Here is a 20,375-nt window from a genome sequence, read left to right as displayed (position 1 = left end):
CTCCCTCCTCACCTTTGCATCCTCTGCTGTAACCTCACCTGAAGCCTCCTCTGACCCACCCGCCTTTGCCCCCCAGCTGCTGCTTTTATCCCTGAACGTCCAGCAGGACTGACGTCTCTACACATTCTGCACCTGCCTTAGAGCCTACTCTTTCTTCTTTCCCTGGCTGTCGGCTTGTGTGGGGCAAGATGTGCATCATCTTCCTCTCCATGCCTGGCCCTCGGGGCACCTGAGCCTGCTGTAAGGCAGGAGGGCTCTTTTCCAACGTCCTCATACCTCTGGTTGTTAGCAAAACAGAACACCCAGGTCTTCCATGCTGGGAGACCAAATAAAAGTAGACCTTGTTCAAAGGGAAACAAGGTCCAGAAGGGGGCTTTACAAATTATCCTGACAATCTCTGAAAGAAAAGCTGTCTGTATACTTCCATTATTCCTAACTCGCATCTATATAACGCTGGAAAACGCAAATGAAAAACTCCCCATTTTCTAATGGTTTTCACCGTGTAGAGCTCAAATGGGGAAACCGAGGCACAGTGAGGAGGGTGTGCCAGACACTGCAGACATCGGCAGACCCGATCAGGACTCCCACGTGCTGGCGTGACGCCCGGAGTGACACAGCGCTACACACAGAACGTGGCTCTTACTGGTCACTTGTCCTTCGATCCCCTTGCAGGACGCTGGTAATTAAGGGAAAAGCACCAGATTCAAGGGCTCGGGCTGCCTCTTCAGCAATCGTACGTGCTTTCTGTACCCAGAAGCACACCAGGACCTCCTCTGCTTCCCCTCCACACCCTGGCAGTTCTGGCCCCCAAGTTTTGAGCCTGAGCCCGTGTCCATTGCCGAGGGCAAAAATCACAGCCATGGTCTTGGCCAGCGAGGAGACAGGTGTGTCGTGAAGGACTGGGGGAGACAAAATTAGGCCAAAACAAAGAAACGAACAAGTCCAAGACGAGTAAGAGCCCACAGGAAGCTTTAAAATTAAGCCACTCAAGTGGCTGTTTTCCCACGAGACAGAAAACCCCGGAAAGCATCCTTAGCATAAGAACAACGCGCTCACAGGGAAATGTCTCCCAGGCAAGTCTGAACCTCACGGAAGGGCACGTCCGGACGGCAGGCCATCGGCCAGTCGCAGCTGCTGTGGAGGACCTGCCTGTGGGGGCTCTCCGCACCCTCCCACGCTCTGGCGGCACCCAGGGCCACAGTGTAACTGTCCTACCAGGGGTCTCCCTCCCACAGGGGCACAGGGCTCCACATTTCATGAAATGCTTTCTCCATGGACTGTCCCCTGGATTCTGACGACAATTCCACCAGGGGAGCAAGACGGAGGCGGGCCATCTTCCTCAATACGGACAAGTGGGAACCAGAGGATCTCGCCTGCCAAGTCCTAAGGCCCATTTTAATTTTCCGTCCTGTTTCAGCCACTGTGTGAGCTGAAGTTCCTTCATTTTCCCAGGGCTCAGTTTCCTTCTCGTGTGGTGGGTTGTGGATTGTGATGATCTTTCAGCATCCTTCTCACCCTCAATTATCCTGGTTGACTCAATTTTAACTTAAAGGTGAAAGACAAACCAATGTTGGGAAATCTGAGGAACTTCTGGTTTCAATGAAGGTAAATTGGGGGCAGAGGGAGCTGCCTATTACCGGTGAGAAATTTCTGCACACTTAAATTTATGGCTCTGAGTTGATCTCGCTGGACCTCACGTCTGAAGGGAGGTCAGGCAGCGAATGTGTCTGTCTAAGGCCCCAGGAGGGGGAGTCCGGGGTTCTGAATGGCTGAGTCTTCCGCTGCTGCCCGGCTCTGCTCAGGCACAAGGAGGCTTTGCTCAAAGGCGATCTAAGTCAAACTTCCTTGCATTTTGATGAGGCAGCTGGGGTTTCTGGAAAATATTCCTGAGCTGGATTCAGAATGATTCTACTTTCCCCCTCAGTCCTCCCCTGATTAGTGGGGACTTGAGCCTGAGGGTCTGTTTCCGCCTTCCCCAGAAGCCACCGTCCTTCAGAGCCTCCGCTCTCAGGGTGGGAATGGCTTCTGCAAGCAGAGACGTCTGCCTGACTCGCCCCGGAACACGGGCAACTTAACTGAGTGGAGACATCCTTGTTTTCATGCAAATGGTCTGTCGGTTCAGCAGAATGAAATGAAAAAACCGGAAGGGCCCCAAAACAGAGGGGAACTATCTCCACACAGGCACACAGAACCTCCGCAGATCTTCGACCACGTCTCCCGACACCTCCATGCTAAACATCACCTCTTTCCCAAGTGCACGGGCACCTGAGCCCGGCCAGAGGCAGGATACACCCCATTTCAGTCCCTTACGAAAGTCACGTGAGGGCTGTGCTCCTGTGTCACCAGCACAGGCCAAACCTCCGCTCGGATGGCCTGCCATGCGCAGCCTGAAAGGACACGCTGATTTCAGTAGGGAGGGGGCTTCTCTTTCCAATCACAGGAACTGCTTTTTCTGAGGGGTTGGTCTATCCTTGGCTGACCACGGTTGTGATGGCCAAGTCCTAAGGACTTGTTCTGGCCACTGGCTCATTACAGGAACTTGCTCTTTGTCTTCGGGGCCCTTGGTGAAGAGCTAGTTAGAATTTACCCAAGGCAGAGATACACTTGGCATGGAGTCAGGTGGCACATTTTGTGTTCCCCTGAGATAAAATGACAGAAAGGGGCTCAGGGGCGAGGGAGACTCTGGTCCCCGGGCCTCTGGTGTCAATCTCTCCTACAGACCTTTTTCGAGGTTCTCAGTCACCTGTGTAGCCAGGTCGTCACCACGACGTCAGTGACCACAATGAGGGGATGAGAACCCTTTCAGAGTGCCTTCACCGAACAGCTGGTTTGACCTAAAGGTTTCTCAGGGTCCTCTTTGGGGTTAGAAAGGGACGCTGCGCTCCCCCAGGCTGCTCCCCTCACTGCCCAGGTGAGCTGCGACACACCGCTCTCCTAGCATGGAGCGGCGGCCTGAGGTCTCACAGGGGACGCAGTCTGGGCACCTCATTTAGGCACATACAGAACAGTAAGTCCACATACAGAACAGTAAGGAAAACACTGGCCGGTGCAGCTTTTGGCTCACACATGCTGTCACGGTCACGGTCACTGGTTATCTTTGATGAGAGCGAGTCATGCCAAAGCCTTAATTTAACTTCTCTCCGTTACTTTATGATCTATGAGGCCATTTGGGGTCTCTCTAAGAACACAGCTCCCATTTATAACACCATCTCAATGGAGAATAAGCTCTGAGAAAAAACACTGTTGTGAATAAAGCTCACATTTCCCAGAAAATGGCCCCAGTGTGATTCAAATAGGCATGGCATTGTGTATGGGGAGGCCCCGAAACCTGTGTTAGCAGGAGCTGAGCACCCAGGAGGAACCCTGCGTTTGGAGGTACTGGCTGAGAAGCCCAAAGCTACAGCTTAGGGGACCTCTCAACCCCCCCCACACTGTGGGGACCCTTCAATGTCGGCATTTCTGTGCCCCAACCTGTCCCTGTTGGAGACACACAGACTTCGTGAGCAGTGCACTGTCTGCGGATTCAGGATACAGGACAAGCACTCTGTGGCCAGGAACAGGGCGGGGACCATCGGCACCTGGCACCAGCCCCGCGGAGGCATGTGACGCGCTCCCCCGATAACCTCCCCTGGGGAAGGTCCTGCCACAGGTCACGTCTCATCAGCGAGAACAGGAGGGTGGGCTCAGGTCACACAGGACCTGGGTTAGCATCCCCGACCCACGGTCCCCTGGTCTGCATCACGCCAGCACCGCAGTGCCCCCTCACTGGTGAGCATGGAATAAGAAGGGCTGCGCTCGGAGCCTCCAGGGCTCCGGAACTGTGACCACCAGCCCTGCCACTAGCACCTTGCACTAGGCGAGCCAGTGCAAGGGAAAAGGACTTCAAGGAACTGAAACCCAACCCGTATTAAAGAGGGAAGAGCCCAGGTTTTGGACCCTGGTTGGACCTTACACTGAATCACAACTCTACCACTCACCAGCTCCATGACCGTGGACCAGCCCCTCTACCTCCTTGAGCCTCAGTTTCCATATCTGTAGAATGGGCACTAAGAGCACAGAGCAGGCGGGACTGAGAGGTGAACACAGAGAACGTGTGAAGAGCGCTCACAACACCTCCCATCTTGCTGCTGGCACCGCCATCACAGTCTATACTCTGTGCCCCTTATACTTCCCACCTCAAGACTGGACAGACTCCTAGCTCTGAGGATGGAGTCACAGGGCCCTTCTCAAAGACCGTACCTTTCCCGGCGTTTCTAGGGGGCAATGGAGGTGCCTCCGAGGTGGGTGACGTGGGTGAGTCTGTGCTCGTGGAGGCGAAGATCTGGTTAGTGAAGGCGCCATAGGAGAGCCGCTGCTTGTCCCGTGGAGTGCCGAACCCCGGCAGTGACAGCTTGTCCTGGGGCGAGAGGCTGGAGGAGTGGCAGAAGCTCTGAGGTCGTGGCGAGCGCTCCTTCTTGATGGGGCTCGGCTGGCAGATGAGATAAACGGTGCAGTGAGTGAGACAATACTCTATTGCAGGGCAGGCTCCTGTGGGAACCTGGGCTTCCTTAGGTCACCCACGACGACGACCACCCAAGAGCCACCTCACAGTGCAAGGGAAGGGAAGCAGACCATGTGGTTGACATCTAATGCTGATGACTCGGACCTACAGATATAACTCCAAACTCCTGGATTCAAAACATTTTCAATCTCCTGGGCAGTGGCCTTGTGTTTGCACTCCTGGCGACGGCTTTAGCATCCATGCAACTTTCCAAGTTAGGAACCTCACGTCATCCAGAGCCACCAGGCTGTGCATCGCAAGCTCAGGAATATCCTCACGCTGTGTCCCGTGAAGGAACCCACCAGCTCCCGCCTTTCCTGGCCTGGGCTGCCTGACTCTGCAGGGTGGCCTCCTGCCTCTCTCCACCCAGCCAACGTGAAGGTCACTGCACACACTGGGCTTCTAACCTGTCCTCAGGCTCCATACGACCCCCAGGCCTTTGCACGCGCTGTTCTCCCTTCCTGGAAGGATGCATTCCTGCTCACCTCCTTGCCTGGCAAGGGCCTCCCTACCCTTAGAAGCCCATTTCCAACTGTACTTCCTTGCGAAGGCCGTCCCTGTTTGCTGAGGTGGAGGCAGCTGCTCTGTCCTCTGAGCGCTTTTCGGTAACTGCCCCCAGCCCCTGTTACGAGTGATCCACAGAGGACAACCTGCCTCCTCTCGGAGTGGCAAAGGCCTTCAGGACACCTCTGCATGGCCACCTCTGACCACTCTTTACATCCTGCCTGGGAAAGAGGAGACAATGCACACGTGTCTGGGGAAGGGGCACGAGCGAACCTTCAGAGGCAGCTAGGGACTACCTCCGGGAGTCAGACAGAAACAGGCGTGATCCCCGAGACCACCGTGCCCAGCTCTGAGACTGTACACAAGCGGCAAAACAGCAGTTTTCTCCTCTGTGACATGGGGCAGTGACAAAGCCACAGTGGGCCTCTGGTAAAGAGAACCTGAGGGGACACGGGTGACATGCTCATGGCTGCCCCGTCCATAGCTGAGTGCTCGACAAATGGCAACTTACTCTGTTTTCAGTTATGTGTCGACTTGGCTGAGCCACGGTGCCCAGGGGTCCGGTCAAACACCAGCCCAGGAGTTGCTCTGAAGGTATTTTTTAGTATGTGAAGCATTCAGATTTTGGGCAAAGGGGATTACCGTCCATAATGTGGGGGTGGGCCTCATCCAGTTAGTTGAAGGGCTTAAGAGAAAGACCGAGGTCCCCCACTGAGAAGGAATCCTGAATCCTGACTGCCTTCAGACTCCAGACTGCTGAGGTTTCCGGCCTGCCCCGTGATTCTGGACTTGTCAGGCCTCACGAGTGTGTGAGCCAGTCCCGTAACATACACTCCACGCTTTCACTGTACATACACACACCTCTCATTCTCTGGGGAACCCTGACCAATGCAGCTGTTCCGTGGTGCCCAACAAGGAGCAAAGTCTGCGCCAAGACAATGGCCCTGGTACATCCAGCCACGAGACCGAAGCCACCTCACAAAGACTGAGTCCTGTCTACACAGTGTAGAAGAGTGAGGGGAAGCACTCGGAAGTTCAGAGGCGTTTCTGACACTCACCTTGTCATCCAGGTCATCATCGCTCTCATCCATCTCCTCCTGTCGCAGATTCCATTCGTATTCGACGTGCACATGTGGGTTGAACTTTCCCGACTTGGCCTGGGAAAGCTGAAAGTAACAGTGGGTGTCACCATTGTAATTCAAATGCCGCATTATGGAAACACTGTGCAAATCTTGCCTTATTCCCAGTTCCAAGTTAACCAACAGCAGCTACGTTATAAGCAAAACTGATTGTACAAGCTAGACTGCTAGCAGCCAGGCTTAAGAGAACCTATAAAAAATTACAGGCAGGGCCTTTTTAGTTTGATAAGTTGACTCCTCTCCAAAATGTAAAGCTTTCTTAAATATTATTAAAACCAGTCTTGAAACAGGAAATTCTTGGCTGGAAGGCAAAATCAGTGAAGTATGAGAGGTGGACCTTTAAAGCCAGAGAGACCCAGTTCAATCCACATCCCACTCTTCTTACTTATACACAGGGCAGAAACAACCAGAACTTCCTCAAGGGAGTCTTTAGTAATAAAAAAAAGTACAACTGTGGGCCTGGAACTTGGCACTTAGCAGAAACGCAGGGGAACGGAACTCATCTTTTCCATCTCATCCCTTCCTGCGGTTAAGAGAATCGCATTCTGCTAAGGCCTGGGGTTGCAGGCACCAACCGCTGGGATTGAAACAGGTGGGTGTGCACAGAGGCACAGAGAGAAGAGGGAGGCGTGCTCAACATTTTAAAAGCCACTGCACTCTGAATTCTACTCGGCCAATGTTTGGAACTGGCTTCCCCAATAAGTCGTCTTTGCTGCAAAGCTACAGGGAAAGCCTAATGGTCTGACCAGTAGAAAGCACAATCCGAGGCATAAGCCCATCTGCAATAAAACCTCCCGGATGCCTTCCGGCTCCTAGGTTGCAACTGCACTTCTCAGGCAGCGGAGGGCAAATTTATCATTTTTTTTTTATGTAGCCACAGTGCTTATCTCCATTTCTTCAGCTTAGGTTCCAACAAATGAATCTGCTGCTTGTATCTTCCATTCCAGGCTCTGAGAGTGACATGAGAGGACAGCTGATGTCTGTTAGCAACCCCACGCCCATTTCTGCTTACCAAATCTTCACACTGGGTGGCTCTGAGTCTCTTGGCTATGTCCAGGGCCGTCTCGCCGGCCTGGTTAACTAAAATCAGGGGGAAACAAAGGCACGTAATTATCTAGGACAGATCTTGAAAAGGCAAGAAACAATAATCAGATTAGAGTGTGATATGCCAATCTTGGTTTTAGCCAACAAAGGCTCTCACGATAGCTGCTAAGACACCTGGCCACGCGCTTACCGACATCCACGGTGGGCTTGCTCCTGAGAACAAGCTTCAAACACTCGGGTTTCCCATACATACTGCAGTAGTGCAGGGCTGTGTTCCCCAGGGCTGTCTGCTTGTCCGGGTTCCCACTGCAAAGTCAAATTGTCAGGAAAACAGGACTTACTCGCCAACCGAACACTGCTGATCCACCACTTACATCTGTGCTAACAATGGGGTCAAATCTCAGAACTATTATACAATTATGGCATCTCCACTGTTACACCCCAATTGATAAGCAACATCATGACAGTATAGTCAGCATTTACTGAGTCTCATGTATACCAGGGGACAGATACTGTCTCCCAGCTTTTCACATGTCTTAGCTCCTTGAATCTTCACAAATGCCCGATGACAATTACAACTTTGATTTTATAGGTGACAACACTCAGGTGTGGAGAGGACGAAGTGTTCACAGTCAAGATGATCGAGACGTGGACGACTGGACACGGGCAGTTAGTGTCCAGAGCCAGCGCTCTTGGCCACTGCACCTCTAAGTAAGGGCTTGTGGGTTCAAATGCCCTCACCATTTTGTCCCCTCCTTTGGATGAGCTCTAGTTCCTCCTCGTGATCTGCGGCTTACAGATCTGCCCAATAAAGAATCCAGCAAGTCCAAACCTCCTGCGTTTAATATTATATTCCTATTAGCATGTCCCAAATGTGAATTAGCTCTACACTGCTGTCTCATCATGAACATCATGTGGACCTGAGTGGTTAAGTCTTCTCTTTTCAACCACCCTACTGCATCAGGTTTGGACCTGGAGACAGGATTTTACATTTATCTAGGCCAGGGGTTGGCAAACTATAACCTGTAGGCCTTATCTGGCCCTCCACCTGTTTTTGTAAATAAAGTTTTATTGGGACATGTCAGTTGCGTGTCATCTATGGCTGCTTTCATATGGCAGAGTTGAATAGTAGCCACAGAGACTTTATGGACTACAAAGCATGAAGCAGTACCTGGCCCTCTATAGAAAAAGCTTGTTGCTTCCTAATCTAGGCCACTAATAGGACTGCCTTTGTTAATTTATGAGGCATATTCAGAGAGAGAAAAAACCATACCAGTTTTGTACAAGAAAGTCAACCAAATGGAGAGATGTCTGGTCTGCAGTTCGGACTGCAAGATGAAGGGCTGTCTCCCCGAGCTCCTAAAAAGGACAAGATAAGTATAAACGGGGGGGGGTGTGTCACATGTCCTACCCTGTCTAGAGCAGCTTCCTTTACATCAGTTACCCCAGAACAATTATTACTAGCACCCCCTTTCACTCTCAGATTGTCCTGATTTACACAGGGCCACTTGGTATGTTAGGTCTCATTCTAACTGCGAGAGTCATGTTGGAAATGGGCCGCCCACATCCCTTCCGCCCTACAGTTTCAGCGCGGCCTCACCTGCCCAGATTCCAGCAGTGGCTCCATGAGCTCCACGCCCTCTGCATAGACTTGAATTAGTGCAAGCAAATCCCTGGATCTGACGGCCTCGAGCAATTCGTTCAGTTTAGCGGATGAAGAAGAACAGGTCTTCCTTGAAAACCGATGATCTACATACTTTGCCGTGATGTATTCTTTCCGTACAGTCCTAAAAGACAGCAAAACGAGACCAAGTACTTTTATTTTCCAAGAGCTAAGAAAGATGCACACTTTTGCAGACCCGCAGTTCTCTTTGAGGTAGTGGTCTTAATTAAGTACTTCTTTTCGACATTCAAACACGCCAGGTTGTAGACCAAGTTATCCCAGCAGAGACAGAATGGAGGACTTGGTACACATTCACCGGCACGTGTGGCCACTCGCAGGCACAAAATTAAAGGGCACACAGATCCCAGCAGGTTTCTTTTCTGCCTTGGGCAACAGCATGAGACATTGGCTGTTTGCTACAACTGCAAACTCTGGCTCACAGAAGTATGTAAGGCAAATGAAAAACTGCAGAAGTTGAAGCAGTTCTGAAAGACCAGTGAGAAGATTTCAGAGCTTCATGGAAAGGATTTTAGTCATTGGACCTCACTCTGCTCTGTAGCAGGTAAGGAAACTGAGGTGCAGATGGGCTGTTGTCAAAGCCTTAATTCTCTGTAATCCGTGCTCATCGGTGAAAAGACATCCGAGCGGTCTCTGCGTGGGGGTCGATGCTTGAACCCCTTTGTTAGCCAGACGCCCGCAGACAAGTCGGGGTGCCACATCTGCTCCCCAGCACCCTTGATTTTTCTTCTGTGGCACTGACACAGCTATGCGCATGGTGCTAGCTGCTGCAGTTCTGAGTTGCAGCCCACCTTCCTCTCCAGATTCCCGGTGTTGTGAGAACAGGGTTTATATCTAGTCTGTGTTCTGCTGGTTCCCCGGCAGCTAACTCGCTGTGAGGCATACACAGTACATGCTTGATACGCATTTCTTGAATTCAAGAAACATCGACCACCCAGGGACCTACTGGGAGGTTTTATTTCATGGTTTCAGAGTGACACAAACATCTCCCTCGGATGCCCCCCATGACGGCTTTACTGCTTTGCAGACTTGGTGCCCGAACAACTTCCGAGGAGGGCGGGTGAGACATTTAGGCAGGCAGCTACTACACAACACCTTTCTGCTCACGGGCAGGACTCAGTCCTTCCTATCCATCCACAGCATTAAAAAGACTTTTTAAAGTGCAAACCCAATGTAATGATTTTCTAATAGGTTTAAAGAGTCACGTGACTCAAAACCATAGATGACACCAAAGGGCGTTGATGGGGGAGTCTCCCGCTTACACCCGCCCCAGAGCAAGCACTGAAGCCTCCTGTGCACTTTCCCGTGGTTCTTCAAACACAATTTCAAATCAGTGTGTTCACGCATTTATCACTGTCCCAATCCATTTGGCGTCTGAGTCCAGACAGGACATGTGAGAGTTCAAAAGTGAGGAAATTCATCAGCAAATTTCCCACAGTTCAGTTCCTGAGTTTGGACGGCCAAGAGGGCTAGCGTGCTTGGTTTTGCCTCCCGCCCCCTCCGCCCCCAGAGGCCTATGGGTGATGCTTGCGTTTGCTCCTCATCTGGCCTTACCACAGAACAGGAATACACTCCCAGGAGAGGGGCTGCTCAGTCGAAGGTAAATACATTTCTAACTGTGATAAACATGGTCATGGGCAGTGTGCCACTGGCATTCCCACCAGCCACATGGGAGCGAGGCTAGAATGTTTGTCTCCCCGCCGTCTTGCTGAGTGGGCTGATAAAGCATCTGGACTTCTGCCAACCTGCCAGGCCTCTCCCCACTGCTTCTGTGTCCCTTATTTATCACAACATGTCCTGATTTAGAGATAATCATCCCCAGGAAGATCTATCCTCCCGAGCAGCTGCGACTCCCTAGGGGCAGGTGATGCTGAAAATAACCTGTGCATTCCCGAAATACATTTCCAAGTTCTCTGCTCTGCTCTTTCCTCATAACGTGGCTTCCCCTGCAGGGCAAAGCACTATAACTACGAGGAAGTTTCTGGGGAGGGTTCAGAAACAATGATACAATGGTAAAGAATTCAAGATACTGGAAGTACTTACATATCACTTGTCGGGGTGGGTTTTGGTGAGGGGCTTGGTAAATTCGCTTCCATAATATCATTGAAACTATTATTTCCTACATTCTTGGCCAGCTGTAACATAAACAGAGCACAACATAGCAAACTCTTTACCCCTGGTTTAAAAGGTTTCTATTATTTGCTTGTGAGGTTTCTGAACATGTACTTTCCCCCACCCAGTTCAGAATACGAACCATCCATCCATTGGTCAACAAATACCTGCTGAGCACTTGCCACGTGCCAGGCTTTAGAAAGCGAAAAAGAGAGATGGTAAACCACGTTCCCTCCCGGAGGAACTTACTATGGGCTAGACGGACCCCTGATGAGAAAGCCAGTCATTTCTACAAACGCAGTGTGATAAACACGAGAACAGAAGAGGATGTGGCCCCACACCCGCATCTTTGGAGTCAGACACAGCAGGCTGCTCACGAATCCAGGTTAAATGCTTAACGAACAACAAAGGCCATGCAACTGCCCTCATGCCTCCAGTTAGATGATGGAGCAGCTTTACTCGACAGAGAAGAAATTAGGGCTCCTTATGTTTGGGGCACAAATTTAGATGCAGCAGGCAACTATTGCAGAGGTTCCAGTAAGCACTCCGAGTCTGGGTTCAAGATTCTTCCAAAACTAGTGGTCCTGAAGGTCCTGCGGCTGCTCAGGTAATTTGGGGTCTATGTGAGGTTTAAGGAGCATTCACACAATCAGATGCCTGAAGGGGCAAGGAGCCCGGCACCAGCACACTTTCCGAATTTCCCATCTCCTAAGTCAAGGGGTTCCCACAACACAAGACGGGCCCTCATGCCTGACGACCAAGACTGCTCGCCAGGCAACTGCCTTGACCTTTGGGGACTGCTCCAGACGGGGCAAGCGATGAGCCAGGCTCTCAGGTTCTTGGTCCCCCTTTTTTGCTCGAGGGCCTTCTGAGCAAGGCCCACAGTTCCTACTGTGGGGACCATTTAACTTGGACCAGACAAGGGCCCCCAATACGGGTGAATGACGATGGGAAGGGTGGGGTTATAAGCACACGGGAGTGTTTTTGACCCTTTTCTCTCCTACAAAGCTCAGCCCCACACCTGCCCACGGCTCTCCCTGTGCTCATTAAAGAACTCCTGGGGTAAGGAGTGATTGGTTTTAGGGTGGCAGCTGACCGGCCGTGCTCTATTCACGTGTACTTTTACAAACTTACAAACAGTAAAAATAGAGAAAAAACCACATCAGTCATCATTTTTAACAACACAAGCCCCTATGTAAAGTGAGCAGGTGAATTCAGCACCTACCTCCCTTTACCGCTTTTCCGTGAATCATGTAAAACTGATTCTGGAAGAAAAAAGCAGCTTTGAAAAAGCCCACCCCAGAAGGGCCAGTTTAACTGACTAATTATGGAACTGTGTGATTCACCAGTTCTTCGAACAGGAAAAAGAAATAGTCAACATTACACAGGACGAGACTTACATTTTAAATATCTGTGCAAATTAAACAAAATTCAGAATTTAATACTTTTGGACTCGGGAGAAACAAAAACCTTAAACCAATATATTCACGACAATGAACTTCAAGTTTTCCTCCTAAGTACAGGTCACTACTTACCAAGAGTTCAGAAGTTCCTAATTTGTCTAGTTCCAAAGACTGGATGCGAGAAATATGAACCCCCATTTCCCTGTGGATGCCGGAACATTCTATGCAGGTCAAAATACCCAAGTTGGTGGAAAGCCAGGTTGGTTCTGTGGAAAGGATTTTGAAGACAATGAGCAAACAAGGCATCTAATTTTAGCGTGCCCACTGCAGAGGAAGCTAAAACAATAGTGGTAAAACTTTTAAACAATTACAAGGGGAAGATTTACACAGACGAAGCAGATTGCTTGCAGTTTGGCTGAGGGGTGATTATAAAAATTGATAGTTTGTTTGAGAGCAGAAAGTGTCCTGAGACAAATTTGAAAAAACTTTCTTTCAATATTGAATTGAAAACAAAATCAAGTTCTTTCTTCTTACTAGCCAAGGTTGTATTTTGGTAGGTGACCACGTAGGGAGCAGGTGGGAGTTTCGCAGGTACAGCCAACAGCGTGGGTCAGTCAAGTTGGGAATATGTGCTGGGTGTGTCCATAGGGGAAGAGGGTTTGAAATTACCAGCTCATTCACCTTCTATGAGAGGAGAAAGATGTTTAACAAGCCACCTCCACTCTGGGGACCAATACCTGATGAGCCACAGTCGCAGCAGACGTCATTCCCAGGGAGCCGCTGGACGTCCTCGATAATGGCTTTGGTCAGGTCCTCCAGGCTGTTCTCACCCGTGCTCTGCTCTCCACGGAAGGCCATGGTCAGGGCCTCCTCTTTGCTGTTTGTCAACACTGAAATCCATCTGTTGTTGAAACAGGAAGGAGACCTTGTTTTCCCCACATTGCAACACAACTGTGTTCCCCAAGAGACACCAAAAGCGACACCGCTCCCCCAAGACAGTGAAGAGAGAAGAAAAAAGAAATGAAACCTAAAGGAAAGGGAGGTAAAAGGTGGAAGGGGACACAGCGGAGGGAACGGGAGAGACTGGAGGACGAGGTGGGACAGGTCGGGTCAGTATCGCTGAGGACCCGCATGGACACGCCCACGGGGATGACGCAGAAGGACCGGTGAGGAATGGAATGGCTGGGGGGCGGGCAGGGGTTCAGCAGGAGGCCTCTGCTCTCCACAGGCCCAGCTGGAGGTGGCGGCGGGGCCTCGGAGTGACATTACACAGGGCATTTCATGAGCGGCCGGGAAAATCTATGCTCATGAAAAAGGTGCATTAATGTGGAAACATGCTGGCATTTCAATGTACAATAGAAAGTGAAGACTATTAAATTATATATACAGTAAGATCCCAATGTGTACTGAACAAAATAATCCTCTCCCACCAACCTATGCATAAAATGACCCGAATGCCCAACAGCAGGGGGCTGATTAATAAAGAATGAAGTAACCCGAAAGTGGAATAGTTACCCAGGTGTTAAAACGGAAGTGTTTTACTAATTTTTGAATGACGTTGGGGAAATGCTCATAATATAATGTTTCGTGGAATAAATAGGAAAAGCCATTACATATAATATAGCCTCACATTTAAATGCATGCCTGGAGTACATATGTTTGTTTGGAAAAGAAAAGGCTACAAGGAAATTTGTAGAATGCTGTTGGCGTCCCTGAGTGGTCTTCTGTAGGAAAACGGATAGATGGATTGCTCGACTCTGTGCCTCTCTGTAATTTGCCATATGTTTAGGGAGCTGGTATTACTTTATGAGTGGGGGGGGGGGGGAGCCATGCATATTTTTTTTAAGAAGAAAAGGAAAAACATTTCCAAACCACAGTTTATCGTTACCTACTGCAGAGACAAGGTGATACCTATTCTCAGCAGAGAACACAGAGGTCCAGAAATGAGGCTCTAGTTTTTCGGGTGTCTTGTAGGATCAAAAGGATATGAAACAAAGGACTGGCTACAACAGGTTTTGAATTAGTCATGGGAATTGAAAGACAACCCAAATTTCCTAGGGCACGTGACCTGCAAGTCCCACCTTGGACTCTAGGTGGCGCTCCAGTTTGTTGTGAGAAATACCTGTGCACAGCGTAGCTTTTCTACTGTGATGCAGGAAGCACTCACTGCACCTCAAAACCAGCAGTCTAGGGACGGGCAGGGAGGGGGGGCCACTAAATACCTTTTACATGGAACTGTGTTTTTCCACTATTTAGTCTCGAGTTACAAACTAGAAACTGTTATGTTAAAAACAGTTTAAGAAACCTGACTCAAGAGAACTGGTCACGGCATGTTACCCGTGGCATCGATGGGACCAAAGTTTCCTCTCCGCCTGCAGGGTCTCTACTTTGTTCTCCTTAAGCATCGTGATACTCTGCCTATTGGACGTCACGAATACCTACTACGTGCCAGGCACTTACAATCTCGCTCAGGTAACCCTCCAACCAGCCCCACCGTGAGTGCCCACGACACTTGGTCCACGGGGCAACAAGCCCAGAGAGGCTGGACGGCGTGCCCAAGGGCCGCAGCTGGACATTTCCAGTGACTCCCCGTTTGCAGAGTTCTTTCCCTGAGGCCATTTTTGCCTCTTTATTCAAGAGGTCATGACAAAGAAGGAAAGAAGTCTGTCATGATAACCAAAAAACACATATGTAAAGCACCATGAGTTTTCTAGAGTAATTCAAACTTGGTGGAATGAAATGGCTCCCTTTCAAAAGGGTGGAGATTGAAATAGCTATTTCTGACAATTAAAAAAAACTTTTAAATTACTTTAAAGTAACAGGCACACAAAAATATAAGAAAGAAAAGAATGCCTAATTGTATTCTAATACTTTAAAAATCACTTTGAGTTTACAGGGTTAAAAAAACTGGCACCGCGGTAGGAGTTTTACACATTTTATCTCAGGTCTCCAAGCCTGCAGGTGAGGCCCATAATTCCCAATGAACTGGCAAGAAGACGGAGGGGGGATGACCGCAGCTGCAGGAAGGGCAGAGCCGGGAGCAGCCGGGAGCAGCCGTCAGGTCTTCGCCTTAAGGCGCATCTGCTCTTCGTACCGCACCTGCCTCCTTCCTCGGCGAGCGGTGATTTCTTCACTCAACCTCACTGCACACTCTCCCATGAGAGGGAAACCCAGAGGTGCAGAGAAGGCAAATGAAGAACTGAGGCCTCCCTCCAGGGCACACACCTCCCCTGTAGAAAGCCTCTACCTCCTACATCCCTCAAGTCCGCCTGCCACATCACCACGAGCACCCACAGGATTTCGAGCGCACGAGGTGCCACAACTGCAGAAGGGGCCCAGCAACCCTTTACTACAGGGTGTGAGGTCCTGGGCAGGAAACTGATGCCTCTGGCCGACTCAACTACCCGTACGTAGGTCAGAAGGCTACAGGTCTTGGTCCGAGATAGAGCAGATCTCCTACCTATCCTCCCACTTGGGGCTGTGAGGTGGGGGAAAGAGAAGCAAAGCACAAAACGAGAGCAGGGAAAGCAACATTCCAAGGTGACTACAAACTCTTCATGGGACATGTGTCAGGGCTGCCCGGGACACGTGACGGCCTGTGGTACCTTTCCCAGCAGGAACCAGTGAACAGCCATCACACGAGGAACGCTGTCTGCTCGAATCGCACACTGTCCGCCCCTTTCCAAGAGGGGCCTTAAGTAACCACCTGTTGTTCCCTTGTCTTACAAAGGAGAGTGAAGTTCCTGAAAGTAAACCAAGCGATGCCGGCCAGATCCAGCTAAGGGTGTGGCTCGGGCTTTTCCATTCTCACTTCGGAATCCCTGTCCTCTGACTCGTGGAGCTGAACCTCCGATGGAACCAGCGTGGTGAGCTGGAAACAGCACGGGCATCAGAGCTGGGCTTCCAACCGCACATCTACTGTTCTGAGTCTAATCATCAAATGGGGGATGGTCTGCTGCCCTCGGGGTGTGTGAAAGGAGCAGAGAGAGTGCAGGTGAGCCCCTGCTGCTTGGCCCATGACAGGTGCCAACGTGAGGGCAGCTGGACGCTCCGGACGCTGGAGGACTTCTTCGTCCAACTCGACCGTGAGGTGCCCGGGTCACTAGGACTGTGTCCACGAGCACACCGTGCCCCGCTTCCTCATTTCCAAACGAGGGATGACAGTCTGATTCTGCGGTTGTCAGGGTTACCGAGGCACGACACGCACTCAGCACAGTACGAGTGCAACACGCGTTACCTACTTTGGGGTAAATGTGACCTCTCTCTGAATCTGAGGTGGAGGCCAGCCCTCCTGACTGTCCCCGTTTTCCCTGGTTTCTAGTCACCCTCACTTGGCCGACTCCATCTCGGCAACATCTGGCCGTCTGTCATTTCCTGTCTCTCCCTCCTTGCTGCTTCTAGGCCGGCGGAATCTCCCACCCGTGGGAGGGTTTGCACCCTCCCCATGCCTTCCTGAGCCAGCTCTGGATGCTCACCTTCCTCTTGAAAGTCGCCTCTGAGCAGCACCCCCAAGTACCCAGGAGGGTGTGAGTCCCAGTCTGTGTGCCCACGGCACTGGCCTCCTCAGTCCCTGCACCATGTCACCTGCCCTTCTCGTCCAGCAGAGACTGAGTTCCTTCAGGAGGGGGCTCCGTCTACCTCGGTGCTGCATTCTTGATGCTTTGCATCGGTCTCGGGACACAGTTGGCATTTATTAAACCATCAGGTGAAGGAATGACCTGTGGACGTTTCTCCTCTTTTCTCTTGGTCCCTCCTACCTTCTTGCTCAGCTTTTTCACTGCTTCTCCCAACTCCACATCCTTTGTACCCATTTCTCTCTCTCTGATCCCTATCATTTCTCCCTGATGGGGAAAGAGTAAAATTCTCCAGAGCAGGAGGAGACAGAGAGGAAGGAGAGAAAAGGGGTGAGTGTAAGGAAGCGGGGTGTGAGCAGAATTCTGTGGCTCCACAGGAATAATTAAGGGGGCAAAACAGTATGTACTGTGCACCGCCAATGACGCGGGAACTGCACGTCTGAATGCTACAGACAGGTCTCACTGCCAGCACTCATACAAACACCCCTTCACCAAAGCAGCTGAGGCTGCAGCGGTCCCATGACACTGTTTTCAGTCCCCGCCAGTCTACAGGGCAGAAGAGGGAATGACAGTGGCTCCAGACCAGGGATGGTATGAAAAAGGGGCTGCCTGGGATGGCACACCTGGTCAGGTGAGGGTAGGATTCCAACACAGGAGTGAGTGACAGACACCAAGCCCAGTTCGCCCCCCACACCGGGCTCTCTCACAGAAGGGTTCCTGCCAATCCTGGTCCTTCAGCGGCAGGCTGACCTGCTGCCCTCATTGTGACAGGAAGACTGGCTCACGCATCTGGTCACCAAACAGAGGGCACGCCCTCTATGTGTCGGCGACGTCATTGCGAGACAGGAAGACGCCATCCTTGTCTTCAGGAAGCTCTCGGTCTCTAGGGGCTCAGCCTGAACCGGGGCTGAGAGCAAGGCGCATACCTCTGGGATGGTGGGGCCTGAGCAGCATCTTAAAGGAGGCCCCAGAGTTCCCCGGGCACCACAGAGAGAGAGAGAGCAACGTGTGAAGGCCCAGAAAGGAGAGACAAGCATAAGGAACCACCAGGAGCAGTGCTCGGTCATGAACGTGACGGCCACGGCATTTCGGGGGTGCCAGCATTTCAGAACTACTTACGCTACGTAATCCTGTTCATCTTCTGCTTGAAAGTGATACGTCCTATTATCTAAAATACAAAAAAAATGAACCAAAGTGAAACCTTAGAAAGCAGAATACCTTTAGGAATAATAAAAACTTCCCAAGTTCCTACAAAAAAAACCCCTCACAGTAAAAGTAGGATTTTAATATTCTTTTGTTTTTATGCCACTTTGTTCCAGCAGTTACACAATTCATGTTGTCAATACTACTTTTTCTGAAGTGCCATAGGAATGCAATAAAATAACCGCAAACACCCCCCAAATATCTGGCACTTCTGGAGAAAATGGGGAGGGGGACTGGCCCTACCCGCTCGAGTGGATTCCAGCGACAAACTGCAGAGTGCCAGCTGCCAGCGCAGTATTTTGCTTTTCATTTCCAATTTGCCTTTTATTGTGTTCTCTTTAAAAATAATTTCCTTTTCTGAAATGATTCACAACTCTCAGGGCAGCTCGGACAAGCAGGCTTAGTCTGCCCCAGAGAAGTCTGGGCTGCCCCCCACTCGAAGCAGGCTTCAGGGGAGAAAGCTCCGACCTCGGTTTGCTGGTCATCTCAGGCTGCTACCCAGGGGAGGAGGGAGCGGCCTTGGATACTTCGGGCAGGTGTTTATGAGGGAAGCTCTTAAAATGAAGACTCTGCTAGGATGCTTCAACACACTCAGGTCAAATGAGCCTTTACTTCCAGCCGGCCATTCACTACGTGGCTGCCCCAGGCTAGGCATTCACACCCCCATCTCCCAGAGAGAGACGGTGTGCGTGTAGAAGAACATGCCATGGGTAGCTGACCCTAAGGGTCCCAGCTGAATGTCTGTTTTAATGCTGTGTGACTTTGTGAAAGTCACTGAACCTCTCTGGGTCTCAGTTTACTGTCAGACAGCAAACTGGCTTTGTGAGGATTAGCAACGATGTACGTAAAGCACCTGGCACAGATTAGATGGTCAAAAACTGAACTGCAGTTATGCTTCTATAATTCAATGACCTACAGATTCTATAATCTAGAGGTTCTTGGCTTTTTAAAGTCATATTTTAACTCTCATTAATAACCCAAGTAATTGCTTGGTCGTAAAAATCATAGCACTTCAACATGTGCTACAGAATCCAGCTCAGAGTCCATGTTAAGAGCCCCAGGACTAATCCTGTCTCTGGGTTTCAAGTCACACAATGGCACCTGAAGGAGGTCAAGTGCAGGGAAGTGCTTTTGTGCTCTACACAAGGAGTGTGCATGCAGGCTGTCGGCCTGCCTAGGCCAGGGGGCGCTGCAGAGAGGGAGGGACGCTGAAGGGTGGTGCTGTGGGACCACATGGTATTTGTGACAGTCACTGTATCGGCACGGCCTTTACAAAGAGGTGTCCCAACAGCTATGTGAGGGTTGCAGTGCAGACACGGGCCCGGTGGGGACACAGGGAGCCAGCCTGGAGGAAAACCATCTCCCCTACCAACTCTCCGGAGCCTCCGAGAACACACAGTATAGGCCGGTGGGTAGGTCTTTCTGCCCCCGAGTCACAAGAGGAAAGCGTGCTCTGACCCCTGGGGCAGGAGAGTGAGACAGAACAGAGTGTCATCCATTCGTGGGGTTTGAAGGCAGTGGTGATTGGAAGCAGGGAATTTTTCCTTTAGGCCTAAGAGTGTAAGCAAATCAGTTGTTCGAATACAGCGGCACACCTGCCTTTCCAAAGATACCTGAGAACCACCTGGGGGCTTCCTACAAAATACCAATGTCTGGCCTCATAGGTAAGACTATGATACAGCAGTCTCTCCAAGGCGACAGCTGTGTGCCACGATCAGGAATTGGTCTAATTCACCTTACGAATGTAGGTTCTATTCCCCTGTACGATCTGACAGCCTGCCCTCACCTGGAGCAGGAGGGCTCAGAGCAAACTCAGACCCGCGGACCTCCCTAGGGCTGCGTGTGCGGAGGCAGCGAGGAGCCCTGCTTGGAAAAGCCGCTGCCTCAATGCCCAGAGGATGGCAACGGGCGGCCGCCAGCATCCACTGTAACCGACTGACTCAGAGAGAAAAAGCACTCACGTGAGATCAGGTCAAAAGACTTCTTGTCCTCCGCATTCGGTTTCACCTGGCAGGTGAGAAGGTTCAGCTTCGCTGGCTGCCTGTTAGACTGGAACAGAGAACACGGAGAAGTGACCTGTAGCACCTTCCCCTCCCCTGCGGGGGCAGTGCCTGGGGCCTGGGGGGCCGGGGGAGGCACGTGGTTGCAGGCGGCAAGTTTGATAAGGTCTTATTC

The 20,375-nt window shown here is 50.9% G+C and overlaps 1 protein-coding gene across 4 annotated transcripts in view; it reads right to left on the bottom strand.

Moving 5' to 3' along the window:
- The window catches only part of ASAP1 (ArfGAP with SH3 domain, ankyrin repeat and PH domain 1), a 269,663-nt gene that overhangs the window by 22,728 nt on the left and 226,560 nt on the right, over positions 1–20,375 (bottom strand). For all 4 annotated transcript variants that reach the window (XM_053661175.1, XM_053661177.1, XM_053661178.1 and 1 more), the window contains 11 exons: positions 20,162–20,249; positions 18,117–18,165; positions 13,161–13,324; positions 12,556–12,689; positions 10,952–11,043; positions 8,828–9,014; positions 8,501–8,586; positions 7,418–7,533; positions 7,196–7,263; positions 6,103–6,210; positions 4,240–4,468 (listed from right to left, as the gene is read on the bottom strand). In XM_053661175.1, the coding sequence (XP_053517150.1) occupies positions 4,240–4,468; positions 6,103–6,210; positions 7,196–7,263; positions 7,418–7,533; positions 8,501–8,586; positions 8,828–9,014; positions 10,952–11,043; positions 12,556–12,689; positions 13,161–13,324; positions 18,117–18,165; positions 20,162–20,249 (1,321 nt within the window). The remainder of the gene's footprint in view (positions 1–4,239; positions 4,469–6,102; positions 6,211–7,195; positions 7,264–7,417; positions 7,534–8,500; positions 8,587–8,827; positions 9,015–10,951; positions 11,044–12,555; positions 12,690–13,160; positions 13,325–18,116; positions 18,166–20,161; positions 20,250–20,375) is intronic.

Source organism: Artibeus jamaicensis, unplaced genomic scaffold (genome assembly GCF_021234435.1).
Source record: "Artibeus jamaicensis isolate MK-2021 breed Jamaican fruit bat unplaced genomic scaffold, CSHL_Jam_final scaffold_916, whole genome shotgun sequence".
NCBI lineage: Eukaryota > Metazoa > Chordata > Mammalia > Chiroptera > Phyllostomidae > Artibeus > Artibeus jamaicensis.
Note: the sequence above shows the minus strand (reverse complement) of the source record. Positions and strands in the feature narration are given on the sequence as shown.